The 27,997-nt window shown below is 53.6% G+C and overlaps 1 protein-coding gene across 7 annotated transcripts; it reads right to left on the bottom strand.

Moving 5' to 3' along the window:
- Window positions 1-6: 6 nt before the first annotated feature.
- On the bottom strand, window positions 7-27,200 carry DVL3 (dishevelled segment polarity protein 3). Of its 7 annotated transcripts, XM_052685751.1 has the most exons (18): window positions 26,957-26,976; window positions 11,604-11,673; window positions 11,213-11,311; window positions 8,342-8,463; window positions 7,834-7,940; window positions 7,147-7,282; window positions 6,779-6,872; window positions 6,301-6,370; window positions 5,872-6,011; window positions 5,598-5,674; window positions 5,037-5,149; window positions 4,669-4,719; window positions 4,401-4,550; window positions 3,467-3,598; window positions 3,057-3,224; window positions 2,277-2,489; window positions 1,598-1,996; window positions 7-1,115 (listed from the first exon to the last, which is right to left on the bottom strand). In XM_052685751.1, the coding sequence occupies exons 4-18, from the start codon at window positions 8,386-8,388 to the stop codon at window positions 1,084-1,086; spliced, it is 1,929 nt and encodes a 642-aa protein (XP_052541711.1). In that variant the 5' UTR covers window positions 8,389-8,463; window positions 11,213-11,311; window positions 11,604-11,673; window positions 26,957-26,976; the 3' UTR covers window positions 7-1,083. The 7 variants fall into 7 exon arrangements, with proteins under 7 accessions (XP_052541711.1, XP_052541704.1, XP_052541705.1 ...); XM_052685744.1 differs by lacking the exon at window positions 11,213-11,311 and having other exon boundaries at window positions 26,957-27,200; XM_052685745.1 differs by lacking the exon at window positions 11,213-11,311 and having other exon boundaries at window positions 5,082-5,149; window positions 26,957-27,199.
- Window positions 27,201-27,997: the final 797 nt, after the last annotated feature.

The raw sequence follows: 27,997 nt of genomic DNA, 5'->3' as shown, positions 1-27,997 counted from the left end.
CAGCAGTCCAATAAAACTATGTTTATAAATAAAAACAAGGAGATTGGTTCTGTTCTTATAAAACCCAGCGGGCAGGGCAGGGTGAGGCAAGGCAGCGAGCAGGACCCGGGGGTGCAGGGGGCAGTGCCATCACACTGCATCCCATGGGCACGGGGACGGGCGTGAGGGTGCGGGGGGGAACATGGGGCAGGAGGGCACAAGGCAGAGCCTAGGAGCAAAATACATTTCATCTCTGGAGTATAAAAGAACCGCAAACAGAAAGAGTGAAGGAGATGACGGGAGGGCACTGAGGGTGCAGGCAGCCATGGCTACACTCCTCCTTCCCACAACCCAGCAGGAGCGGAGAGGAGCGGCTCTGAGAGAAGGAAGAAGGATGAGGAGGGTTGGAGCAACTGTGTGGCCCAGCAGAGCTGCAGCCCCTGCCCACAAAGCTCACATCCCTCCCAGGCATCATACACAGGGAATGGAGCAGGGTAAGGCCAGCGCTGTCCCTCTCTGCAGACAAACACAGGGGACCTCTGTGTTCCCCCAGGTGTGCCTTCCCTCACTCATTGGCTGCATTCTCAGCTCTCAAAGAGGTCCGACTGCTGCACGGCAAAGCAATGGTGGTGCCACAGCTGCCCCAAGGACCGCCCCTGCAAGTGACTGGGGGCAAAGAGCAGGGCAGAGGCCCCCTGTAGGCTTCTTCAGGTCAAGCGAGCACTCGCCCCATGGCGCCATGTCCCACAAGTCCCATAAGGCAGGGGGCACGGCCCCAGTGCCAAGGACAGGGCAGGGGGAAGGACGGCTCTGCCCCAGGCAAGCCTGGCCCAAGGCTGGGGCACAAAGGGGAAGCAAAGGGTAGCATCTCCCCATTCCCCACAGGCACTGAAGCCCTGGAACATTCAAGCATTGGCTGAAAGGCAACTACAAAGGGATTTAAAATTCATGTAAGGCTGGGCCCGGCTCCCCTCTCAGGGCGTCTTCCGCTAGGGGGAGAAAAGCAGCCATCTTCAGCGCCATGCGCGCCCAGCGCCCTTGGAGCTCCGTGTCCTCCTGTCGGGCCACGCCACGCTCCAGCTCTCCCCCCTGTGGGCAGCAGGCTCAGAGAAAGTCAAACACCCCGTAATTCTTTGCTGCTTGATAGAAGAAACACAAAAGGATGAAAAGAAAGAAGAGATGTTTAGGGCGGAAGGAGTGAGGCAGCAGCGACACACGGGCAAGCAGCACAGGGTGCTGGGATGGATGCGGATTAATGGGGTTAGAGAGGATGGCAGGAGGGAATTACCATCAGGAGGGAATAACCATCAGCAATACATGAGTCTGGTGGCGGGATGGGCTGGTGGTACGCAGCAGGCTGCCAGGACTGTCCACCCCACTTAAGGAGGGATTAGAATCAAGGTTTAGTTCCATTTATTTTTTTTTTCCCTTTTTTTTTTTTTTTTCTTTTACTTATCAAGACAAAAAAAAAAAAAAAAAAAAAAAAAAAAAATCCCAAAAAACAAGGGGTGAAGCCAGGGCTGGTCCTAGGAGACAAACCATGGGGATGGAAGGGGAAAGGAGGGGCAGCAGACAGACAGGGGACGGGCGCTTCACATTACATCCACAAAGAACTCACTGGGGTTGCCCATGGCCATTCGGAAGGACTGTCTACTGGCTGTCAGTTCGGGGGGCACAGAGGCCAGGTCACGGCCCGGTGGCGCCCCAGGGGGCCCCATGGCTGACGGCGGTGGAGGCATCAGCAACATGGGGGGGCTGAAGAGAGGGGGGAGGCCGGGCGGGCCGTACGACTGCTGGCTGTGGTGGCTGCGGATGCTGTGAGCCAGAGAGTGCTGGCTACGCTGGCTGTGCTGGCTGGCAGGCACCGAGCGCTCGCTGGCCGCACGCTCACGCCGCATGCTGCTCCTCGTGGTGTGGTCTGACTCGCTCCCGCTGCCGCCGGACTTGGACTCCCCGGTCTTCTCTCTCTCCTTCCTCCTCTCGCTGCCACTGCGATTGGAACCACTGCTCCGGCTCCCTGCAAAGTACACATGGTGACGTTAGGAATCGGCGGGGACAAGCCAGGAAGAAAGGATGCTCCTCTATCCAAGAGAGGACTTGAGCACACTGCAGCACTGCCATCTGTCTGCACACTCCATGCTCTCAGTCTCTCAATGCTGAGTCACATAACCCTTCTGGACTGCACCAAAATTAAGGCTTTTACGCTTGCTTCCCCCAAACATAAGGTGCTGCCTAAAGGAGCAGCCTTCTCCTGCTGCATCTGCCCACACAGGCACATTTTGATATTTTCCACTCACCTTCACTGTGCTGGCTGCCTGCACTGCCCCCTCCGTAGCTGTAGCTTGGGTCAGGGAAGCCGGGATGGGGGTTGTATGGGTGAGGTGGTGGATACTGATATGGGAAAGCCATGGGCCAGGGTGCAGCTCCTGGGTGTGGGAGCGGAGCCAAAGTGTCCTGATCTGAAGCACCGCTGGAGCCATCATGATCGTGAAGGGACAGGTTAGCCATGTCTGCAAGAAACAGAGAAGAGAGGCTAAGCCAAATGGAAAGACAGCCGCATGTGATGCTGAAGCTCTATGTCCACCCTCACAGGTGATAATGATGGGGCACGAAAGGGGATTAAAGAACTTGGCACCCTCCCTGCCATGAAATACAAGTATTTCGCTTCCTGGCTGGAAAACAGTTTGATCAAAACCAAATTGCCACATCAGAAAGGACCACATCACAGCTATCTTCTACCTCACCAATTAACTCCCTCTACCCGTCTCATTTAAGTAGATCTCAGCTGTCTGAGCACCAGCCCTTTCCAACCCTGGCAATACAGGGCCTTGAAACAGAGCAGGAAAAGACTAAGATTACGGAGGTGAAATGATCATAAAGCACGTGACAATGCTGCCTCCAACCTCACAAACAAATTGAGCTATTCTTCATCCCACCCTACCAGAGTCTGCAGAACAAGGAGCTCAGTCTGGTGGTAATAACTGTAGGTGTGCTCTCATGTTGTTAGCAGAGCCCTGCAGGGCTTTGTCCCCCTTCATCTCTTCCCTCCCACCCAGGCCAAAAGTCAAGTGTCATACTTCCGCAGAGGTCCCCGAAGATATAATAGCACTGTTCAGAGAAGGTGATCTTGTTCACGGTGTGTCGGATGTAGCCAGCCTTCAGCAGATTGCTGGCATATTTGCGGGACTCACGGCGGTCCGTAAAGCCTTCCACGTGGTGATACAGCCAGTCCACCACATCCGAACCTGCCACCAAACGTCAGAGTTAAACACGAGAAAGAGGAAGACAGTGGCCCTTGAAGTAGTGGGCCATAAAGTTGGTTAAAAGCATAAAAAAGGGACTTCACAGCCAACGGTTCAACCTGTGACAATGGCTTTGTTAAGTCAGTTTACACTGAAGAGATGCTCCCTTCATTCATGTTTTCTTGGGAGACAGACCACCCACCCCCCATCTCCCTGCCTCTGCTGGAAGCAGCACAGTCTCTTACCAATGAAGGCATTGGGGATGGTGATCTTCAGCCACATGCGATCACGCACCTCCAAGCCTGACTCTGGTGAAGCCATGGCTTTGACAATGGTGGCCATGTCACTGTGGATGGACAGGTGAAAGTCATCGAGGCCTGTGACAAAGGGCAGGGAAGCAGAGATGAGAAAAGACAGAAAAGACAACAGCACCAAATGGAAGAATCACACACATGGAAGGAATGGGCCAGGGAACAATACATCATAGACAGCCCTGTGGTGCAACATAACTCCCTTCCAGTTTTCACATGTTATCCTTCACAAATCAGTCATTTCTTAACGTGCAGAAAAAGTCTCCTTCCTTCCAGCCAGTCCCAAGCAGCTAAGATCAGCTAAGATCCCAAGCAACTGCCAAAAGAGCCTAGCATGGGAATTCACTGCTCCTCATAAACTTAAACTTCTGTCTTTTTGGCCCAGATGAGCTCTTTAGACCCCTGCTTCAGGGCTCTGCAGACCAGAATTACCCAAAAATCTTGAGAAAGCAACCAAACCAGCCATGTATTCTGCAGGTCCCTCCCACACTACAAGACTGTCCTGCCCTATTTGCCCTCTGGGAGGGCCTTGCTCCAGTGACAAGGTTAATCCCTCAGGCCTCACACTGCCAGGTGGAAGGCCCCAAATGCTCTTCTGTGCTTCTGCCACAGAAGATTGGATTGGATTGCATCCATGATCTTCTACTCTCCTTAAGCAGAAGACTGAAGAATGTGGTTTAAATTCACCCAGCCAGATCTCCCATTGATCCAAGCACCTCCCTGATGAGAGCCATCTCCCACCCCCTTCCTTGGCAGCGCAGACCGTGCCCAGCCCAGCTGTCCCCAGGCAGATGTATTGCTCCCCTTAGAGCACAGTGAAGGTGTGGAAGCCGTGCAGCGGGAGGAGCACGGAGGCACAAGGACTTACGTTCGGTCTCTGGGATGGAGCTGGTGATGGAGGAGCTGGTGGAAGTGATTGTGCTCATGGATGGACTCATACCGTACGCTGGGTAGGTGCCAGTCATCGCTGCCGTGTGAGACACCCAGGCTGCTGGGTCAATGGGCCGGATAGGCTCACCTGCAGCGAAGAAGTCAGTTAGCAACTATAAGAAATTATCTCCTCATTCATTCAACCTCACGGGAGGGACAGGGACTCAGCACAGCCCATTCCATCCCCAGTATCTGCCGGGACTCACCCGGATCGGAGCATGGAGAGTCTGGCCCAGCCCAGATCCGCTGGGGAGCAACTGGGAGAGAAAGAAGAGAGGGAGGGTCAGCAGGAGAGGTGCAGAGGGAGAGATCCCCCTATGGCTCAGGGAGGGGTTTCTCTTTCCTCTGGCGCTCCAAGCAAGTGACCTCCCTGACCCAGTGAAACGCGTCCCCAGCGTGATGTGGGAATGAGGGCTGGGCCTGTGGGCATTTTGGACTGGGAAATGCATAGCAGCCTCCCTACAGGAGAGCTGAAACCCCATCAAAACCCAATTCAGTGTCATATGGAGCCACACACACACACACAGGAGGAACAAGACAACAACTAAGTAAGTGCTTAAGGCAGGGCTCTCACATGAGCTGGGCACCAGCGTTAAGGGTGAGTCAGCTATCCACTTACTCCTGGGTAACGAGAAGCAGCCCCGGGGGCTGGGGTCCCAGCACTTGGCCACCGTCAGGGTGATGGGCCTGCAGCAAAAAAGGCATAAGTTAGAACAAAAGCCTGGTGGCACAAACCTCTATGTGATCCATGGCATTTGCTGTATGCTGGCTCTCTACTGACAGAGAGAAATTGCCAGCTCAGTGCCCTTGCTTCCCTCCCTCCCCCTCCTTCCACTTTGGCTACAGGTTTCCTTAACAGCACGGACAGAACAACGTGGCAGCAGTAATCCCACTGCTAGTCAGCCAAAGCAAAAAGACAACACAGTATACCCAGAAAAAGGGACACACACCACCACTGTGATGGCTCCAATTCCTGCTCTGGGCATGAAAACCCAGAAAGCAAAGCAACACCCAAATCTTAAGTTCTGAGTTCCTGCCAATCTGCTGGCAGAGGTGGCTGGAAGACGTGATTCACACACCCCAAGCACACACTGTGCATCTGCTCATGGATGTGAGGAGCAACCTGAGTACCTACCCCGGCTTGTGCACAATTTCCCTCAGCACCCGCACAGCATCATCATTGCTCATGTTCTCAAAGTTGATGTCATTCACCTGCAAACAACATAAAGGGGTGAATGTCAGAGATGTGACCAGAGGCTGAGCTCGTCGCTCTGCTCAGCAGTGATTCAGCTTCCCTCTTCCAAGAGCAGCTTCCTGAGTTCAGCTTGCTTAAGTGCACAGGGAGGCTTCTGGGTCTTTTCTTACTACTATTCTAGTCTCAAAGATGGAGGTATGTGGGTGTGAAGTACCTGCAAGAGCATGTCTCCCGGCTCAATCCTGCCATCAGCTGCCACAGCACCGCCCTTCATGATGGAGCCAATGTAAATGCCTCCATCACCACGCTCATTGCTCTGTCCCACAATGGAAATGCCCAGAAAGTTATATTTCTCTGCGGAGATGGAAAAAGAAAGAAGTAAAACACTGTGTAGCAGCAGGCATGAGCAGTCCTAACTTCGGACAAACCACGTGCTAATAGTCACTTCTACCCCTCTCTCCTAAAATCCTGGAATGCAGAAAAACTCTTGAGATAGCAAATGCTCCAAGACGTGCTATTTTCCTAAGGAATCCATCCCCTCACACTTACTCCTGCGTGTTCTCTTTGCCCCCTTCCCAGTTCCCTCTCCACCACCCATCTTGCGCTGCAAAGACTGCAAGTTCCAGGCACACCTCCTACTCACCCATGTTTAGCGTGACAGTGATGATGTTCAGGGACATGGTAGAGTCTGTGATGCTGCTGAAGGATGATGACTGCAACATAAAGAAAACACGAGACATGACCTGGTGCCTCGCTACCATTCCCAGACCCAACTCCATTCACCTGTACTCCTTTCATGCCCCCACGACACCACAATCACAACCCACAACCCCAGCCTCATGCTGATAGCTTTGTAGAGCCAGAGAGCATCAGCCACAGCCTTTACGACCACTCCACTGCCAGGAGGTCTGTGGTCCCACCTCTTTGTGCTACACTGGCTCCACTGAAGGGTTTACAGCACCATATGAAATCTCACTACTTGCATTCAACCTGCTCAAGGCGGTGCCCAAAGCAAATGCAGCTGAATCCCTGATCAGCCCCAAAGAACTAAGAGAAGAGATCCAGTAGGCAGCCCACTTTGCCCTGCATTACCCTCCCCAGGACAGCCAGCCCCTGCATACCCGCTCAATGCGTGGAGCCTTCTGTTTCCGCCTGCGTCGCTTGTGCCTCCTCATTAGACGGGAAGCACTGCTTTGCTCTGTCGAACTGCTAAACCTAGAGGCCAAAGTATGAGTCAGCTCTTCTGCTGCTGGCACGATGGCACTGGCAGCAAGTCACAGAAAAGGGTATGTGGAATAGAAATTGCATGTATGGAGAAGAGCATGTATGTGGGAGACAGACAACAGCACAGGGACTTGCTGGTCAAGTCAAGACAGCAGCAGGTCTGTGCAAGGACACTGGCACCTAGGATTACTATGCCCTGCAGTGGCATCTCAGTGCTGAGAGGTGGTTGGAAGCCCGTGTTCTGCCAGGACCTAATTTCTCGTACCTGCTGGTGGAGTCATCTTCATCTGAATCGAAGAAGCTGGTGGTCTCCAGCTCACTGCTCATGAGCGTGGAGGAGCTCTCGTACCCGCCCAGGTCTCGGCGCCGCTCTCCCTTCACTGTCCCGTTCACTCTGGGTGCTATGAAACAATGAGACTCAGCATGCTTAGGACAAGAACAGGGAAACAGCCCCATCCCCTCTGCAGGGCTCATGGCAACATTCTCAAAATGAATCCTCCTCAAAATCCCATCTAGTACAGGCCAGCTCTGAGCACACACAAGGATCAGGTTCATTCACTGTGGGATACCTCTTCCGCTGCACTAGAGAATGAGGAAAAAGCTGATGGGCCACTAAGAACAAGGCTACTAAAATTGCATAAAACCACTGCAGCTGGTTCTTTGGTAGACTATGGACCAGCACAAAGTGACAAGGCTACAGCACAGTCTGCTTTTCAACTCAGGAGTGAGGTACTGCTGTCTCTCTCTTGCTTCTGGAGCACTTCTTACAGGAGATGTCTCTTTTACCCAAAAGATTTTATCACCAAGCTCCAATGCAACACGGCTATTGCTTCAGACCACTGAATAGCCCTTCTGTGCTGAGAAGGTCCTAAATAACAGACAGACCCACCCCATATATGCAGTTGGTGCCCCCAGCTATGCCCAGCAAAGCTCCTGCCATGTTAGCACTCACCATGCTCGGGTCCATCCTTCCGACGAGGTCGCTCCCTTTGTGACGACACCACGGAGTCTGTCTCTGTCTCATTGTCCAAGTTTTCCCGACTGCCCCCAGTATTAGGGCTGCAATGAAATAAAGGGACAAATAGGTCCAGAAATAGCCCAAGAAGGCTCTCTCTACCACTTAGTATAAGCCTGTACTCATCAACTGTTTCCCTCCTCAGATGGGCAGGAGCAGAGGTAGTGGAGAGCAATCACAGCACATCTAGGAGTAAAGGGCAAGGGACTGTGGGAGGATGTCAGCTCTTTCCCAACTTCCCTGCACTACTTTCAGCCTGCCTTTGCTTACTGAATAACACAGCCCCACTTTGAATCTGCTCCCAGTCCCACCATCCTGCCCTATGGCTGGCTGTGATTCCTGCCCATTTGGATAGGAGTGTCCCAAATCTTGCTCTTCCTACCTTGACTTACAGCAAAGCCACCACAGGTCCCTAGAAACCAGGACAGGTGTCCAGGTAACTTACTGGAAAGAGGGGGGCCTGGAGTCTCCAATTCCTCCCGTGCGTTCCATGGAGGGCGGCAGCTCTGTTTGGTTATCAGCACAGACTGACCCAGCATCTGAATGGGAACCCTCTGCAGATACCAGCTGGAGGGATGAGAGACAGAGGATGAAATGGCTGAGGGAGCAGGAGAACACTTGCAAGAGCAGCCAAACAAGAAGGCTAAAAGCCTGTCTGGCCCAGGATCGGGTATGGAATAGGCCAAGCATGTAGTAACGTTCCCCTCAATGCCCTCCCAGACACTGGCTATTTGTGTCTCATGAATTCCTGACCCAGCAGGGTAGCCTGGATGGCCAGCTTAGAGACTGACATCACCTCCACACTCACACTGCACAGTTTTTAAGCTCAGGTAACCTTAACACATACCCTGCAGCAAAGAGTGGATTCCCCTTAGTTATTCTTATGTCAGAAGAAGGCAGCTACCAGTCACTCCTTCCCTCTGTTTTAACCAGCCTTTACAGCTTGGCCTTCAGGCTGTGGGACCCAGCAGGAGTTTCACATCCCCCACTAATGGGAGGTGGGGGTACCAGAGCTCAGGGATGAGGTGTCAAAATTTCTGCACTTTCCCTAGACAGAGTCAAAACCCAGGAACTATTCATACTAACTATCCTTTGAGGCAGTCCAAGCACAGCTACTGCTCTGCCTCTGGATCTAAGATAAATCACCAATTTCAGGGCTCAGGGAATGAGATGGAGCTTCTCCTGGGGAATGACATCTCCAATGGGTGAGAAATCAAATGAAATCAATGAGCCCAGCTGAGCTCAAAGGAAAGTGGTTTCCTCAAAATCATTCCCTATGCAGGTTTGCCCTCTCCCCACCTCCGAGCTGCACTGTGCTGGGTTAATTCCAACTGGGCAGTAAAGCAACAAATAGCCTTCTCCTTGCAAGATACATTCTGGGACCTTCAAAGCAGAGATGAGAGAGGATCCAGGGAATGAGTTCCTGGCGCAAGGCTAAAGCTTGCCAGCAAGGGAAGATCAACTTCCATCTTTAAGAGCTTTCCAGCACCTCTTCTTTCTTGTATTTGTGTGCACCATGATGTTCCCTGCACAGCAGAGGCAAGCAGTGGGATGACTCTCTACCAGTACTGGGGGGCAGCAGGGCTCTGCACCCTGATCTGCTCCTGTCTGGTTCAGGATAGAAGGATCATCAAATCGGCTGGAAGGGAACTGACAGCTGCTACCTGAACTGTAACACTCAGTGCAAACCATCCCTCTGAGGACTTGGGATGTCATGACAAAGACCCCACAGCACATCATCAGAGCAGGGAGAGAACAGTCTGCTGCCAGGGAGGCACTGGGAACAAAGAAAGGGATGCCAAGACAGAGCACCCCAAAAACCCTCAGCCAAGGGAGCAGACAGGGCAGAGAACACCCTGGGGTGCCAGAAGCTGCAGAGCCCGTCCTACAGGCCCCGGGACAAGCCCAACAGCTCCTGCCCTCACAAGTGTCTAACCAGCTCTTCTCTCACACCCAGCTCACCCTCCCTGCCTCCAGCATGCCCCAGGCACACACCCAGAGCCCCAGCTCTGCTCCTGGCCCCTTCTTATCTTCCCAGGACACATCCCACTGCCTGAGGGCTGCATCCCTGCTCCGGCTGCCACCTCCTGGAAGCACATGGGAGAAGAGATGCTACAAGTGGTCAACACTGCCTAGGGAAAACTGATAGTGTTCTGTGCTTGAAGGCCTCGAGTCAAGACCAGGCAAATAAATGCGGACAGAAGGAGCCAGATGCAGGCAGCTGTCAAACAGCACTGAGGGGGTGTTTGGGAGCAGGGGGAATGCTGCTGCCTTACTCCCGAGGCTGGGATTTCCTGCAGGGAAGGTACTGAAAACCACCCTACACTTTTCCTGCCTCCTTCGCTGTCAGGAAATATTCACTCAGATCCCAGTCCCTATCTTTTCTTTTAGCTAAAATTAGTACCAAGTTCCTAAAATAGCCTCATTCCAGTCTGTCTAGCACAAGCAGCAAAGCAAATGCTCTCCCAGTCCCAAACCACTCAGTGAGACTCAATAAGGAGAGAAAAAGTCTTCATCAGATGTGCACAGAGGTCTCCAAGATCACTATTACCCTCTGTGCAGGAGTGCTGGTGGAGGTGCTGACCCCGGGCACCATGCCTACACACAGCCAACATTTCAGAGGCTGCAGCAGCACAGCATTCCAGCAAGATGAGAGCTCATGCTAATGCTCCATGGGCAGCTGAGACCCATCAGTCCCCTTGAGAGCCACTGCAAGGAAAGCCTGCGGCTGCACAGAGATATGAAGCACAACAAAAGGCACAACGGGTTAAAAAAAAACAAACATAAGCGATGGAAAGGGCTCAGAGCCTCTGGGTTACCCAGGCAGGGCACGTGAAAACAAAAGGCCGCTGGAAATGGAGGAGTGGGGCGATGTCTGGGGCTTGGGCAGCCACTAGAGGGAGGGCAGCACAGCCTAGCTGCTCTGTGTGGGAGCCTGAGCCCCCTGTCCTGCAGCTTGCAGGCAGCTCAGCACTCCTTGGTGCCACCACCGTGCCTCGCTAGTTGATGCAGGTATAAGAATTTAGGTCTTATCCAGCCCGATTTGCAAGAGCCTGGATATCTTCCACTGTTAATGGACTATTTGTCAGCACCTGGGTCTTGGTTCTATTTCTGGAGTGGATTCACGCAACCCAATCAGCACAAACTGCAGCTCAGCAGAGGGGAAAAAGGGATGATGACCTGTGGAGACCAAATACCCTCTTCCCCCCTGCAAACAGAGGGTCCCCCGTGGGGCACAGGCAGGCATGCGGACAGGGGGCAGAGCATGTGCATGGCACGGCACGAGAAGCTTGTTCTGCAGCTGCCCAGGCAGTACCTTTAGTCTTCAGGGCAGCCCAATCCGGTCGGCTTCACCAGCACTAGAGTCACTTAAGCCCTTTGTCACCGGAGCAGGACTTTCCTTGGAAAGCTGACCCTGCCATAGGGGCACATGGGTTACAGGCTGGGACCACCACCTCTGCCAAGCAGCCCTTACAGCCAGCTCTTGGCAGAGGCATCCCACATCTTGCCTGGCACAGGAGACCCAGCACCACACAGCGCAGCCTCCAGCAGAGAGTCTGGAGCACAATAATCCAGTTATCAGCTTCATGAGCAGTTAGCACTTCGACAGTACAGAGCAGTCCCCATGATTTAGTTGGTGCTATGCAATCAAATGGTGGCTTTCATAGAGAGAAGGCAGCAGCAAGATAATGAAGGGACATGCTTACCCACGACACCACCCGGCCATTGAAACAGGGAAGCTTGGCATTGTCATCTGAGATTTCCTCTTTCACCACCCTGTGAAGGAGAGCAGACTGTTAGAATGGGACCCAGATCCTCAGGGAAAAGGTGACCTTCCTTGTGGGGAGCATGCAGCCAACAGCCCAGGCTTTGGGAGGGGACAGAGAGGAGCTGTGTGATCCCCTCTGTGTCACAGCCACCACAGCCAGGCTGGAGGGGAGAAGACCAAGGCAGAACAGACTCCCTTTGGGTACATCCAGCTGTCTTGCTCTGGATTCAGTTAAAAAAAAAAGTAAAACAAAACAAACTAATAAAAAAAACCCACCCAGATACATATTTCCGCTTACTTCTCAAGAAATGCATAATTTAAACCTCTTTTAAAAAGATCTGAAATCATCACAGCCCGCGCCAGAATCATCTAACAGATGAAAGCGAAACACATGAAACACGCAGCCTCCCAAATGTTACTGTTGCTTTTAAATTACACACACAATATTTCAACATGGCATCAAGCTCTGTAGCTGTGCCGGGATGTCATCTTCCTGCATTACACAAGCAGCTGCACTGCTATCACTCTTCACACTGAAGGAGCACTGATTTCTTTTCCCCCCAACAGTGCAAACATCTGTTTTCTTCTCTGTTAAATATCTCTGGGCACCTAAAGCTTTTCTCCAGTCAGAACCAACTTGTAGTAATGGTTAAACATAGTGAATCTATCTTTGATAAATACACTGAGGTGTAGTCATTCCCGCTCATTGCAGGGGAGTTGGACTAGATAGCCTTTAAAGGTCCTTTCTAACTCAAATGATTCGATGATTTAACGGCAAAACAGTCTTCAACAAGCTGATTTCCCTCATGCTCCATGACAATGAGGATACAAGTGTGGGACAGCCCCCTGGGCACGCAGGCCAACCCTTCCCAGCCCATGTGAGCTGCCTCTCCCTGCTCCCGGTGCGCACGCACCCGGCCTGGCCGCGCTCGCATCCATTCATGCTGTCGCCAGTAGCCTGGAGCCCATCCAATTCCTAGAGAGAGCTCCAAGCAGAGCCAACTTCCAGCACTGCACGCTGCGTGCTCGGGGACACAGAGTCTGGTCTGTGGCTGCAGGGACGGGGTGATATATTTGCGGGGTCAAGGTGACCAACCGCTGGGTGCAAACGAACTGTTCCTCTTTCAGCAGGGCAGAACAAGCAGCCTCTGTCTGAGCGCTCAGCGCTCCGTCACCTCGCTCCAGCCCCAGACACCCTGGGGTCAGCACTCCCTGCCCACCTCAACAGAGCACCCCTCTCCCAGCCCCGTTCCTTATTGTCACCACAGCAAGGTGAATTATACACTTAAGACTACGCAGAGCAAAAGCTGACAGTGGAGGACAGGGCACAGGGATCTCCCTGCAGCTCTGCTCCTGTCTGTCAATCCTCAAACCAATCCCAGCTATTGAGATGCCGTACTCCAAAACCTGAGCTGCACAGCTGTACTTCTGCCTGCGTTCTCAGCACCACAGCCGGCTGAGCAGCCTCTGGGGGAGCTGTGTGCGGTGCCACGTCTCTCCTTGGCGGCCATGCGGGGAAACCTCCCCATGAATTGGCCCTGAACTGCAGGGTCTTTTGGGAATCCCCAAAAGGCAAACCCGGGTGGTGTTCCAGCTCTCTCATTTAGGAGCCTGGGGAAAACATCTGCTCCATGCTGATGGCAGAGGGACTGTTTTACTTTTACCATCAGGACAGCCCAATTTGGGATTTTCCCAGGTTTGCAGCCCTGCTGGGGGTGTGTGCAACGCGGCAGGGAGCGAGGGATGGCGAAAGCTCCCTGCTGGAAGGCTGCAGCCCAGGCGAGCCTGTGTCTGACCTCCCCTGGGCGACAAAAGCTTCGCTCCACACCAATGTGCCGTGGACAAACCATGCACTGGGCGCCCGGCCCAGCGTTCCCAAGTGCTCATCTGCATTGAATTTTCCAACAAAGAGACCTGCAGGAGGGAGGGAGGGAAAGAAGGAGGGACAGAAGGAGGCAGGGTGACGGGGAGGCAGGCGGAGTGGGCGGATGATTCAGCCTCCATCCCCAGCGACACGGGGGCGGCTGTGCGGGGCCAGGCCGAGGGGGAGGAGGGGACGAGGCTCTGGTTGCTGCAGGAGTTGGGCTCGGGTTTTGCAGAGGAGAGTGGAGCCTGCCAAGGCTGACACAAGCAGCACATCTGCTCCCATGCAGCTGGGGGAAGGGTGAAAAGGGAGGGGAGAAAGCCCAGCTTCGGCCCTCACCCCATCCCCATGCTCTGGATAAAGCCAGCAGATTGTCTCTCCGCTGGCTGGGAAGGTGCCGTGCTCCCAGCTTCCCTCCTGCTCTGCTGGCAGCCAGCAATGAGGACACGGGGACGGGCAGGCAGACGCTGCCTTCTCTGGGGACTCCCAGAGCAGCTCAGGAAATTAGAGGGTATTTTATACCACGCAGTCATGTCCTAGGAATGAAGGGAAGGTGGGGAAAGAGAGAGAGTGAGCACAGGAGAGGAGGAGGCAGTAAAAGCCGTCTCGCAGAGCACTGCGCTAGGAGCCGCGCTGAGGTTACCAGCACACAGCTGCTGAGCTCCATCCAGTCTTCCACCTCCCTCTCTCCCCTCCCTTCGGTGGCCTCCAGCCCAGCCCGGGCTGCGGATGCAAGGCAGTTTCTAGCTGCAGCCAGCGCAGGTCTCTCCTGAGCAGGGCCCGCCAACCACAGTGGGTCTGACGGAGAGCTAAGATGGAGTAGCACCAGCTGACTGCCTGGGGAGAGAAGGAAGCCCGGAGGCACAAACCAAGGCACGGCCGGGAGGGTTTGAGCCTCAGCCTTGCATGCTCAGCAGCAGTCACTGCTCCTCTCCAGCAGCTCTGTCCCCCAGTTTCCCTACCTAAGGGCAGGGTGCTCAGATAACAGCAATCACAGGACCTAGCAGTGATCAGAAAAGCTGCATTTCGGTCAGCACCGAGAAGAGACGTGAGAGAAGGGAACCCCTCACCATGTCAGACAGCTCGATGGTGAGGATGAAAAGGAGTTTTGTCATTAGGGGAGGTGCAGGCATTGAGAACACAATTAAGTGTTGACAATTGTACGTTAAAAAGAAGATGTAAAACCAATAGAGCAGAGGAAAAAAGATCTGTTCCTTTGTTTAGCTCAATTATTGAAAGCCCTTCACAGAACAGTGATATTTCTTCCAAGATCATAAAGACAAGAAATTAAATGCTGACATTAATCCCCTCTTGTAACTGCCCAGAAGTGCAGTCTAGGCAGATCGCACCTCTGACCTTGCCAGCCCCCATCTCCTGCAGAACCACAGGAAAAAAAATTAAGTCAGGAGACGTTCCTATCTAATAGCACAAGCTTCAGACATTTGCACACCAAAAAATGCAATCTCATTTTCAAGTCCTGTAGTACACACACGCCTTAGGGCAGGGATGTCTTGTCTCCAAACGATTGTATAGATTAATGATGCTGAACAGCACAAGGAAACACCTTCATGTGTTAGTATCCAAATGCAAGCATTGCTGAGTTGTGGAGCAAAATCCTCCCTTCTCCAGGATCAAGCACTGGGGCCGTGAGGATGAGCTCTGCAGTCCCATTGCCAGAAGAAAAAATTGGACAGGGCAATTCTCCAACCGAGTTGAGATGTCGGACGGAAACTCTTCGCCTGTTAGGTTGAGCCCAGACACAGCACATGTGCTTCCTGCAGGGATACAATCCCCTCCAGGGCTGCAGGTCCTACCCAGGAATACGTTAGTGGAGCAGTGAGACCTTGGGCTTCACAGCAAGCAGCGTGCATCAAACAGGATTAGAGGATTGGAGGTGTCTGTCTCCATAAGCTGGGGAATTCTTTGGGTCTTCCTCACTGTTTTTTTTTTTCTCTCGTGCAGGTGTGGTACACTGGGGTGAGAAGGTCTTTCTCTGTAAACAAAGACCAACATTCCCCATTTCAACCCCCCCGACACAGTATTTTCCACTGTGCCTCTATGTCATAGCAGCAGAGGGTAAAAAGGGATTGCAGATGGGTGAGTCTTTGAGCTCCATCAGACCCCCTCCCAGGGAGCTGCTGTTTTCCTCCTGTCAATTAACAGCCCCTGCCCCTTGTGCCAGGACAAAACCCCTCACAGCACTGTCTGTACGTGGGCTCCTGTTCAAAAACACAACACACAGCTCTGCATGGAGCAGGAGAAGCCATCTCTGCTCTCCTTGTAAACACAGGGCAGTTTACAAGGATTCCTCAGACAGCACATCACCTCATTTCAAGCTACTGCCTGCACTCAGGAGCAGGGACATGGTGCCTAAGAGCAAAAACATGTGAACAACTTCTTCCATCTTCAGCCTCCCTCAGCCACACTCCCAAAGCATCCCCATGCGATCCCCTCCATAGTCCGAGCAGTCCCTGCCCCAGTGACATCTGAAATGGCAACTGTTTTCCCCAAGAACTCCTACAAACACACTTACAGTCCACTCTTACAGTCCACTGGACATACACCAGTATGCTTGGCTCTAGGAGGACTTGTGCTCACTCACCAGATGGGAGATGACAGGCTTAGTGCTCACCTAGCCCAAAGATTGGAAAAGGAATGGCATTTGAGAACAAGCTGCCTGACCTTGCAGGCCTGCCCCGGAGCACTCCTTATCAAAGAGATGTTAAAGCCTTGGATTTCAAAGCCAGCCGACAAGCCCCTCCTGCTCTGCCCATCTGGCTGCAACAAGGCCGACAGGACAGCCTTCACTGACCTGGGGGAAGCTGTGTGGGGCTGCAGGAGGCACCTCCACTAATTCATCCTGCCCAGCGAGCTCAAAATCCCAGAAGGACGCTGGGAGCCACCATCAAAGCAAGCATTCTGCAGGGCCCTGAAGCTTGGGTGACACTCTCAGCCCTTTGAATTGGAAATCAGGACAAACGGACCTGCCTGCAGAAGCCCAGCCAGACTCTTCCTTCTGATTTCAGCTCCCCAGGAACTCTAAGAGCTGTCTGCACAGTCCAGCACGAGGGTCACTACACCCCTTGCTTTGCTCTCAAATGTTGGGTGGGCTGTTCCTCACCTTCCTTGCAGAGGACAGGAGCCCCAGGCTGGGTGCTGGGGCAGGGAATGGTTCAGGGGAAACTCAGCCCACACCGCGAGGAAGGTGGGACTGGGCCTTCCTTCCTATCCTGGCCCTTGGCGGAGGGACGCCAAGTCAGTCCTGCTTTTTCTTAACAGCAGGCAAAGCTCCTGCCAAAAAAGTGCTGCTGCTGTGGAATGTGCTGGGCTAGCAGTACAGCTCATTCCTGGAAAAGCATCAACTCAGTGGGAGAGCAAGGAGAGGAGAAGAGGGGAAAAAAGGGAAGAGGGGGAGGGTGGGAAACAAGGTCTGAACACCCAGACCTCCCCACCTGGAAGGCTGGGAGCTGCCCCCGTGACAACCTGCATGCCAGCCCTCCCTGGTCCCAGGACCCACACAGCAGCCCTGCCCAGCTCCTGGAGCACCTTTCTGCTGGTTAAAGTTGGACTGGGAAGGCACAGACCTCAGCAGACCTCTGTGGGGAACAGCAAGGTTCATTTCTCCTGGTATGCTAACAATTATTTTGTATTTAATAACGCATTTCCCCTAAGAGGTGACAAATCAGCCTCTATTCACGTCCCTCCCTCAAGGGCTGACCAGCTCACACCTACCCTCTCCTGGCACAAACAGCTTTGGGGGTGTCCCAAGGAGACCTGCCCAACCTCCCAGCTGGTGGGAGAAGGCACTGAGAAGAATAATGGATAATGATGCTCCTACTCTGCCTACCCAGTTGGGATACCTGCAGCAACAGCTCTGCTGACTGGGTCTACCACACAGACAACCCCTATAAAAACAACAGAGTTAAAGCTCCAAACTTGACATCCTATCACAAGGCTTTTGCCAAATACAACGAAAAAGATTCATGCAAAGAAGAGCCTTTCAAAGCTGTGGCAGATGCATAGTAGCAAAGACAGAACGCTGTTGCTGATCACAGGTTATTGCAGCACCATGAAGAAAGGGCAAGCAGTGACACTACATCCCCGTGGTCATGAAATGCTGAAGGAAGGAGAGAGTGTGAAGGGGCCTGAATGGTCAGAACCACTTCTGACCATCACTAGGTCAGGAACACGCATCCTTTTCTTTCACCTCCAGAACTTGAATAACTTTGGCAAAACACAAAATATTAACTCTCAGGAAGTTGTCAGCAGGCCAGAAAGAACTTGGAAGAAAGCAGAACATAAAGATCACACTTTAAAGGCTCAGCCTACTGGTACACGACACCATTTCAAGGCAGAGGAAGGCTGGCTGCTTCACCTGACCTCCTGCCTTTGATGGAAGGAATGGTACAAGTATTCCCTGTACAACCAGAGTGCAACTGGAAAGTACTTAAGCAGCCTTCCATACACATCACCTCTTTTAGCTAATACCAACCACCTTCCCCTGAAGATACAGGGAAGAACAACACACTGAGCAGAGCAATCTCCTACCAAGCTCCATTTCCCCAGCCAGCCGAGCTCGTCCTGCAGTCAGCACCCAGCAAACAGGCACATTCTGTTCAACTGCTGGAAGGAAAAGATGAGATGCTCCCGTCCCAGTCTAACCAAGCATGTGCTGGCACTCTATCCTCAGCTCAAGAAATCGGGTGACAGCTAGTTGTAAAGCAGGAGCCAATCAATTACTGTAAATTGAAAGGAATCTGATTAGCCAAGAAGCAGAGAAAATGCGAGCTGTCTCCACCCTGCTGCTGGTTTATTCTCCGCAGTGGAAATTCCCACTTCTCTTTCTAGTCTTTATGAAAGCCCAGAGGACTCCTCTTGACATTGGATGGATGTTCTGCTGGATAAAGCACTCTCCAGGCAGCCAGGAGATGGTTGTTTGCCAAAGACTCCTCCAAAGGAGCTGCAGAGCATTCCTGGCACAGGATGCAGGGACAATCTGGAAGGAAGGCGTTCCTGCGAGCAGCACAGCTTGTGCCATTCAGCTGCCTGTCTAAGTGATGGCTGGCATTAGTCAGTACTCTGAGCAAGGTGTCACGGACAGAAGTCAGCCTGGAGCCTGCTGGGACTTGCCTCCCCACCAAGAAGCCTCTTCAACAGGAGGAAAGGTTTCCCTGCAATTTAGAAGCAACATACCCCACCTCCGAGGGAAGAAACACAACTCAGAGCTGCTTTTCTCTGGCTGCACATTCCCGAGCCTGACCTGACCCTGCTGCACAACACTGCGAACCTTCCCACCTGCCACCCCAACAGCTGCACCGCAGGCTGGAGAGTGGCCAGCGGCCTCCAGGACTCACTGCCACACGTGATGCAAAACACTGCTCTTCCAGAGATCTCAGATCCAAGGCTGCCAGCAACCAGGTCCTGCAAGGATGGAGAAGCGTAACAGAAGGCAGCACAATCTGTTTGCAGTTACAAATATCCTGTGAGCTCAGTAACAGCCATTAACTGGTCACTGTACACAGTCACCTTCACCACGCATCATTACTGCAAACAGGGCCATTTCCTGGGTCGGTGGATCTGCTGATAAATCAAGTTACAAGACCTTGGTTTTGAGCTTACTGATTTCTGTGATATCGATACCAGATTTCCACAAAGCACTTCTCCTTCACTCACATGTGAAGTCACCAAAAGCACTCCATGCCAGCCAACAGGGAACTCCATGCACAGCCTGCAGGTGACACAAGCAGTCCCCACCTCCAGAAAACACACCTACCACACTGCTTCCTGTACCAGAGCACAGGCACTGACTGCACCAAAGGTAATGCTGTAAGAAGAGACCAAAAGATTTGGAAGCATCCCAGGCTGGCAATACCAGCCCATCCAAGAAGACCGCTGCAGCAGGATCCCAGACTCATGCATGGGGAACATGCAGTGGTTCTGAGCCAGCTTGGCACATGGGACTCAGTACACAGCCCCATATGGATACTACATACCTGTGCAGTACGTACCTGAGCTGCCCCAAGGAAACCCAGCCAGAGCGTACCTTAGGCTGAAGCAGGTGCTGCCTCCTGAACTTCCTCTGTCCCTTCCAGGATCCCTGGGCAGGGAATAACTGGATTTATGTAACCTGAAGAGTTTCATGTCATTCCACAGCTCACTCTGGAAGGAAAATTATCTCACACGAGCCCCTTCAGGTGCATTTACCAGCTCCCTAAGACAACAGGGAGGCCTGTCACAGGGCCATGCAGCTCCTCAGAGCCACAGGAGTCATTAAGAATACATTCAAATGACCCAACGCAGTGCAGTGGCAAAGCTTCCTGCACAGGTTCCCAGCACAGCTCAGCCCCAGCCAGGCCCATGGGCAAGTCTGTATAAATGGCACAAAAATACTGGCTGGGCTGGGCAGGACTGAATGAACTGGGACAACTTGTTAGCTGCATGCAAACAGCAGGATGGAGTTTGCATATCCATCACAGCTTCTGGAAAAGAAAAAAAAAAAGCTTCAGTGTAAGAAGCTGCTGCACCCTGAAGCCAATATAGCAACCAACCATCAGTACAGCAGCCTTCACCCTGCCCAGTCTGCCACCAGGAAATGAGGAGCACCCCAGCCTCCTTTAGCCAAACCCTAAGCTCCAAGGCTATCACAGAAACAGCTGCCAACCACCAGAGGGGCCACGCAGCACACCAGTTCCTCTCTAGACATTGAGGGCAGGTCACAAAACAGAGGAAAGCCTTTCAGCACAGCAGTCGGTGCCAGTTCTTCAGAAGCAAACCTCTCCTTCTCTCACAGCTCCTGTCCTCAGCCAGGACTGGGCTCTCACTGCAGTGATTTGGTCACTGCTTGCTGCATCTTCTTGTCCTCCAGTTCTATCATGAGCCACGTGCTCTCACGAGAGCCAGGAGATAACCAACAGAATACTCAGTGGGGCAGGGTACCAACCACTGCTTCTGCTGCCTTCAGTGGTCAGCCTGGGGAAACAATGCCTCTGGCACATCTTCAATAAACAACCAATACAGCAACGACAGCCCAACCCTGCCCCGCGATACAGGACTGCACAACAGGAAGGCCAGCATCAGGCATCTCTGCCTGCCAAACCCTCCAGAGAATTTCGACCATTGCCAGATGGGCTCAATGTTATTGCTACCAAAAAAAACCCCAACAAAAGCAGTGATGGAAACAAGTGGTACTGAGAGCTTCAGATCAGAGGCTCAGGGAGATACTTGCACGGCAGCTGTGTGAGATTTCTAGTGCAGCTCTTTGCAGACAGCAGTACTGCACAAAAGCTCACATGCATCCTATACTCCTAGAGCATACAGACAAAGTTAGGGCTCACTCTGCTGTGTAACAGCTGGGACAAACAGTGACACAGCCACGTGGTGCCACATCCCCTCCTGGAAAACCACTGGGGTCACAGGGCAGGCTCCAAACAACAAACAGGGGATGGCTGGAGGAGGAAATCCATAGGAAACACCAGAGAAACACAGCCCTCACTGCTGCCTCATCAGCTGTGCAGTGTGATGCAAAACTTTGTGACAACATGAAGGCGATTTCCTGCAGGCATAGCTCTCCGTGGGCTTTTACACAAATAACCCAAACCACAACACTGTTGTATCTACTTGGATGCAGCCAAGGGTGGTGGAGCAGCAGTTCATTATGGCAGAGACCCTCAGAATCCAATTTTCTCTGTCAATACTCAGTTCCTTTTTCCCCCAAGTTGGCCAAGAACAAAAGTAAGAAACATTTCAATCAAAAACATAACTGAAAACAATACCTCTCCAAGTAAAATGCTGGTTCAATATAACACCATATTTTGGTAGAAATGCATTCAATTAAAGAAAAAAAATCCTGACCAGCTCTGCCTGCAAACAAGTTCAATAGCTGCTGTAAAGCTCCATTGTTTGCGTAGCACAGACAGGGCCTTAGGGAAATTGGTCTGCAGCCCAATTTGGCTAACTTGGCTCTCAGAACACCACCCCTGGGCAGAGAAACCAGGCTGTGACATCCAACGTGGCCTTCACCAGCACAGCCCCAACCACAACAGACGGAGCCGGGCACCTCCACCTCCAGAGCCCAGCTGGGTCTGAGCAGGGACAGAAAGAGCAGATCATAAAAATCACTGAATCGCAGAATGGTTGGGCTGGAAGGGGCCTTAAAGCCCACATCCCCACCCCCTGCTGTGGGCTGGTTGCCCCAGCAGCTCAAGCTGCCCAGGGCCCATCCAACCTTGCCTTGGGCACCAACAGGGATGGGGCACTTGCAGCTCTGGGCAGCCTGTGCCTCACCGCCCTCTGAGTCCTTCTTTCTTAGTGTCTCACCTAAACCTCCCTTCTTTTCAGTTTAAAGCCATTCCCCCTTGTCCCATCACCATCAGACCACGCAAAAAGTCTGTCCTCCTCCTGCTTGTAAGCTCCCCTTGCCAGCCCAGGAGACAGAGGCATGGGTTGCATTAACCTCATACAAATGGCCCCAAACCATCTCCAGAAGAGCCTTGCTTATGGGGTCCGAGCCCTTTCCATGAGCAGGCAGGGAACCATGTTCCTCTGAAGCAGAAAAGAGGAAAACTGCTGCGGCTGCTCATGTGCCTTAGTGCTGCTCTACAGCAGCTTCACTGGTCTGATCTCCAGGCTACCTTTCAATCCAAGGAAGGAAATGTGCAGGGTATGAAGCCACCTCCACCCGCTGTGCGCTAGAAGGCAAGTCACTGTGGGCACAGACCTGAAAGCTGAGTCTTTCATAATTCCAAACAGACAGAAGGAGCAGCCAGCACAGGTTCAGGAGCACAGGTCACCCCATCTCCCCCTGAAGTAGCATGGCAATGTTTCTCATCATCTCTGGATCCAGGAGAACACAGGTGTTTTGATGCAGTCTTAAGTCCTTTGAAGGGCTCAGGTTCGAATTGCTGCCCCACCATGCACAGAACTGAGGACTGGCTGGGTGCTGAGATGCAATGGCCACAGCGCAGTGGGGCAGTGCTGCTGCTGACAGAAGCACTGAGCATACAGAAGAGCCACGCACAGTTCTGGAGGAGCTTCAGCTCACTTACAGTCTCAGTGCAGACTCCTTGCCATCCCCTCCCTGTGTGATACCCACACTGACATGGAATCACCATGGGAGCATGGGACAGGCAAAGGTCTTCTGCACACAGTAAAGTTTCCAATTCAAAAAAAACAAAGCAAAAATGAAGCAACTCCCCCAGGCTTGCACTACAAAGACCTGGCAGGAAGGCAGGGGCACCGTGCCAGCAGGCTTCAGGACTGACACTGCTTATTGAGCTCAGGATCCCTTCCCCAGCTCCCAACGATTCCAGCCAGAAGGACAGTCGCTCCCGGCATCGATCTCAAAAAAAGATCCTGCAATAAAAATAAATCACTCAGCCCTTCAGTGAGCGTCAATGCGTTTCCCCATGCACATGTGGTGAGGTCGCCAAATACCAACGGCATCTGACCCCTGTGCTGGGAATTCCAGCAGCGCCTGCTTTGTTCTGCCTCCAGAACGCTGCCCTAATCACTGCTTCGTACCCGGCTTCGCAGGGCAGGTGATAATTAAGCAGGTCTGGATTAGACACCGGGCTAGAGATTAGTTCAATACCAATTTCCACTTGACAGCTGAGACCTCAAATCATGGCAGCTCCGAAGCTCAAATTGCAATTGAGTCCTGCAGAGAAGAGGGAGAAGGCAGCAGCGGAGCAGCACCGCCCCACACTGTGCCCCAAAGCTCCAGGTCCTCCCAGCAACGCAGGGCTGAGATCCCCATGCAGGAGGAGTGGCCCTTCAGCTCAGCCTGACCAGGCAGAGAGAAGCAAAGCCATCACAAAGGATGCTTTCCCAAGCGCTTTCTCCACACAGTGGAGAAATTCAGGCTTTCAGACGCTCTGGGATTTATGGACAAGGAGACAGAACTTAAAGCCATGTACTGAGAACTTACCTGGATGCATAAATCACACTGCTTTAACTGAAACTGCTTTGAAAAGTTTAACTTCAGCGTGCCCCTATGGAAACCCCTTTATTGACAGCACTGAGTAGCATCAGTTACAAGAAAAAAAACAATCCATGGGATATCACCATTCAATCAGCATAAGAATATCTTCAGCTGTAGCAGCCAACACTCTGAGATCCATACAGACATTCTCTTGCCCACAGAACTCACAGCGTCAGCCACACGATCACTGCAAGAACATCCGCAGCATGGATCAGGAACAAAGAAATCAAACAGCTTCTTCAGAGGTCCCTGAAAGGCTGCGGGTGGAGAACACAGAGCTCACCAGTGGGCAGAGCACGGCACTGCCCTCTCTCCTGCTGACCAGCACACAGATCTTACCTGGAAAGCACAGGATGAAAAGACTTAAACCAGAGAGACAAAACCTTCCTTGTCTGAGCAGGGCAAAGGATACTCTCATATTTCACAGCAAAGCACACGAAGTAGCTCGGGTCCAAGAAGAATACACCACATCTACGCACTGCTGAGCTTCCACCATCGGTGCTCAGCTCTTCCTGCTGTCTCCAGTTCTTGGATTAGCTAAACATGAAGTCAGCATGGCTATACAAGTGTCCACACCTGAAATCACTGCTCCGCACAGCTGGGCTCAGGCTGTGTTCTCTGTGCTGAGGCAAAGAAGCACTGCAGCTTTCCTACTGCTCTCCCCTCAATTAGATGAATTCTTGTTTCTCCTCTTTCCCACTTGGGCATGGCACCATTCTTAACTTGGGGCTGACCAGGATGAGCCCCTGGCACAGCCACCTGGAAAGCCTCCCATTTCCAAGGAGATGTAAACAATGAAGCTGCTCCATCACTGCCCTGATTCTCAGGGCAAACAAATATTAACAAGATAAACAAAAGAACAAAAAATCCCACACACCAAGACTGCAGCTGAAACGCTGCCCTGGGAATGGGCAAGCTGCACGGAATGCTGGGCTGGAGATGCACAACCTCCAAAGAGGAGGAAGAGGGAGAAACCTATTCAATCTGAGCACCAGAGGTGAGAGGAAACATTGAATTAAGCCCTGCAAGGTCCATTCCAACCAAGCAGCCACGCTGTGATTCCATGAAAGGGGCTGAGGGATGAACGCATGGCCCTGCAATGCCTTTCTTTGGCACACAGCTGCTGAGCACAGCCAGCATTCATCTCTTGCTGGTTTTCACTAATGGCTCCAATATTTACAGGCCTATATGGAGCAGCTGACGTTCCTCCTGCCCTTCTGTCCTGCCTGTCCCTGCAGACCAACTGATTGCTTTCTCCCGGACACCAATTAGCAGGGATCCCAAAATATTTCCAGTGCCTCCTGGGGCTCCACAGCATCTTGGAGACAATGCTGCAGCTGGACTGCTCCAACCCTTCTCTGGCTTCCTTGGGCTGTCTGGAAAGGAGGAAAGACTCAAATACCTCTACCCTGATGGGGCAGCCCCGGGGTCACCAGGAGAGGTTTCTGCCCTCCATTCCATGCAGTGCTTTGGCACAATGGGGCACGACCTCACCTACATCCCAACGGATCTCTTCCAGCTGCAGAACCACCTTTACTTCTCAAAAGTCACTTCTTCCCAGAGGAACTAGCTGAAATCATCCTCATCTCCCACATTCCTGCGCATCTGACCTCACCAGGTCTTCCTGAGCCATTCTTCCTTCTCCCTCCTCGTACCCTATGCGCTTTATCTTCAACTTTCATTAATCCACCATCTGCCTCCTCTCACGGAGCCTTAAAGACACAGAGGAGGATGAAAAGGCACAAGGCAGAACGTTGCTGCCACCAGACCCCTCTTCCCAACTCAAGACACTGCTATTTATTACTAAACTTTGTTTATAGCTGCGCAGACACTCTCCCACCCACATGGCAGTATTTCATTCAAGACAAGTTTGAATTCACTTCAAGAACATTTCAAAGGATCCCCAAGCATTTGTTTACAAACAGCGTGCGCTGAGAATGGAGAATTCACTTCTCCCACCACTGAGTCACGGTCCCTTCAGAGCCGAGGAGAGACAGCTGTTCCGTAGCACCCAACAGCTGAGGGACAGGAAACCATCGGCCAACAACTGATAGCACAGGGGAGATTTATGGAAAATGAGGGCTGAGGACTTCTATTTGGATGGAGGGAAGGGGGAAGCTGTCGAGGGCTGCAGCTCTCTGCTGGGCCTGGAGGAATGCAGGGAGGCGAAGCGTCCCAGACTGTGGTCATAGGAGTGACTCCAACTTCCAAGCCTCATCTGAAAGCTGGCACCACCCGAGCTAACGGGAACCTGGGCACTGGGATGGCTTGGCTGCAGAGGGGAGAGCACCCCCTGCTGAGGCAGCCACACGGCTTTCCATCCAAGCCCCAAACAGGCCCAGCCCTGTGTAACTTACGGCAGGAGCCAAAATCGCAGCCCAGGGAGGCATTCTGGCACAGCACGAAGACACTGGGAAGGCTATAAAACTGAAAGCTCTCTGCAGTCCCAGCCTCCATCCGCAAGACCTACTGTAAACACTCAATCTTCAGAGGAGGAAAAAATGTAAAGGGAAGGAGATCACGCAACTCTTTCAAACGGCAAAGCGCTAGGGATGGTGACGGGTCACGTGCTGTGGAGGCCAAGAGAAGCTGTGAAGGGAGCTCCACAACAAAGCCAGAGGTGTCACCTAGAAATGAGGACCAAACAAAGGGTCTCACTGAGATCTGATCTCACGGGGCTCCCCAAGTCAGTCAACGACCTCAGGGAGATAGGAGGCAGCAGCTCCAGAGCAGATCAGTCAACACAACTGTCTGTGGTAGGACTGACTGCCTTGCACCCAAACAACCACACGTGATGGAAAGAGCAAGGAAGAAACCATGAAAACACAGGTGCTGGAGGAGAGCTGCCCCAACAGGGGACACAACAACACAACAAAGCAGGGCTGCTCCCCTCTCCCACACAGACCCTGGACTCCGTGCGTTCACTGGAGTCACTAGAGATTAGAGATGGAGCAGGGGACATCTCGTATGCTTTGCCCAGAGCTGGGCAGCACATGGAGAGCTCTCAATCCCCCTGCACGAAGGCGGGAGACGGCTGGTCCCCTTCCCCATCCCAGAGCCGGGGGAGGGGAGAAGGGACTGCCAAAATGGACGGTGCTCCCCAAAATGGATGGGAGAAGAGCCACGCCGTCCCGGGCAGGGGCCGCGCAGGGAGCGGTGCCCTCGCACCCTCCCCAGGTGCACACAAAGGAAGGCTCCCGGCCTTCGGGGAAAGGAACGGCGACGTTCGGGGGCCGCCACCACCGCTCTCAGCGCGGGGCCGTGGCGGCCAGCCGTGTACCGCCGAGGCCGGGGGGGCTCCGGGGTACCGCGCCACGCGACGCGAGCGGGGATGCGCACGGCGGGGACTCCGGCGCCCCGTCCCACCGTCCCACCCCCACGCTGCGGGGCGCGGCGGAGCCGGCTGAGCCCCGGCCCCGCGGAGGGCCCGGCCAGGGGCCGCGCTCACCCGAAGTCGTCGTCCATGGACTTGAAGTAGAACTTGTAGTTGGGGCGGTTGAGGAGGCCCTTGAAGTCGCCCAGGGTGACGCGCTCGGCCGGGATCGGCAGCTTCACCAGGTACGGCGTCTCCTGCTCGTCCAGGTGGTAGATGATCTTCGTCTCGGCCGCCGCCATGGCGCCCCTGCCCGGCCGCCGGGCCCACCGCTCCTCCGCCCTCGGCCCGGCCCGGCCCGAGACCCCCGGCCGCCTCCCGGCCGCCTCCCGCCGCGGTCTCGCTCGGCCCGGCCCAGCCCGGCCCCCTCCCGCTTCGGCCCGGCCCGGCTGCGGCCTGCCCGCGCCGCTCCCCCCTCGCCCCTTGTTCTGCGGGTCCCAGCGCCGCCCGGACGCACCGCGCACGCTCCGATCCCGCGGCCCCGCCCCCCGCCCGCCGCCCCGGCCCCACCGGAAGCGGAACCGGCGCCCCACGGGGCCGCGCTGCGGGCCGGGACCCCGCGAGCCCCCGGTCGCTTCAGGGCGCGGCCCCGTCCCGCGGCGCCCGGCGAAGGATCGGCGCTCCGCGCGCACCCCCAGGCGCAGAGTCTCCAACCGCCCGCCCCCCTTTCGGCTTTGTTCCCCCCGACCCCCACGGCGGTGTTTCACGCCTAGGGACATCCCCGCGCCCCACGGGCTCTGCGCTTCCCCACGCCGCCATTGCGCCGCAACTCTGAGCCCTTCCCGTGCTCCTCGCACCCTCTTTCTGCACCTTACGAAATACGGGGCTCTTCGTGATGCTGCACGTACCCCATCTCTCTGCTGCCCCCATACCGCAGGGCAGCTGCGCCGATCCCCTCTGCGCCTCACAGTCTCCCTGACAGCCATGCACGGGTCCCAGCATCACCCCTATTCTCCACTTAAGATAAGCAGCAGGGAACTATTTTCTCGTTGTAAGCTGTGTGCTATTGTTAGCTGAAACACCGGGAGAAACGCATCCATCACACAAGATGAGTGCTGTGGCCTTAATGCTCACACAGCTCAAAGTAACACAGCAACTCTGCAGCCAAGCCTGATC

Source organism: Tympanuchus pallidicinctus, unplaced genomic scaffold (genome assembly GCF_026119805.1).
Source record: "Tympanuchus pallidicinctus isolate F22 unplaced genomic scaffold, pur_lepc_1.0 scaffold22, whole genome shotgun sequence".
Classification (NCBI taxonomy): Eukaryota; Metazoa; Chordata; class Aves; order Galliformes; family Phasianidae; genus Tympanuchus; species Tympanuchus pallidicinctus.
Note: the sequence above shows the minus strand (reverse complement) of the source record. Positions and strands in the feature narration are given on the sequence as shown.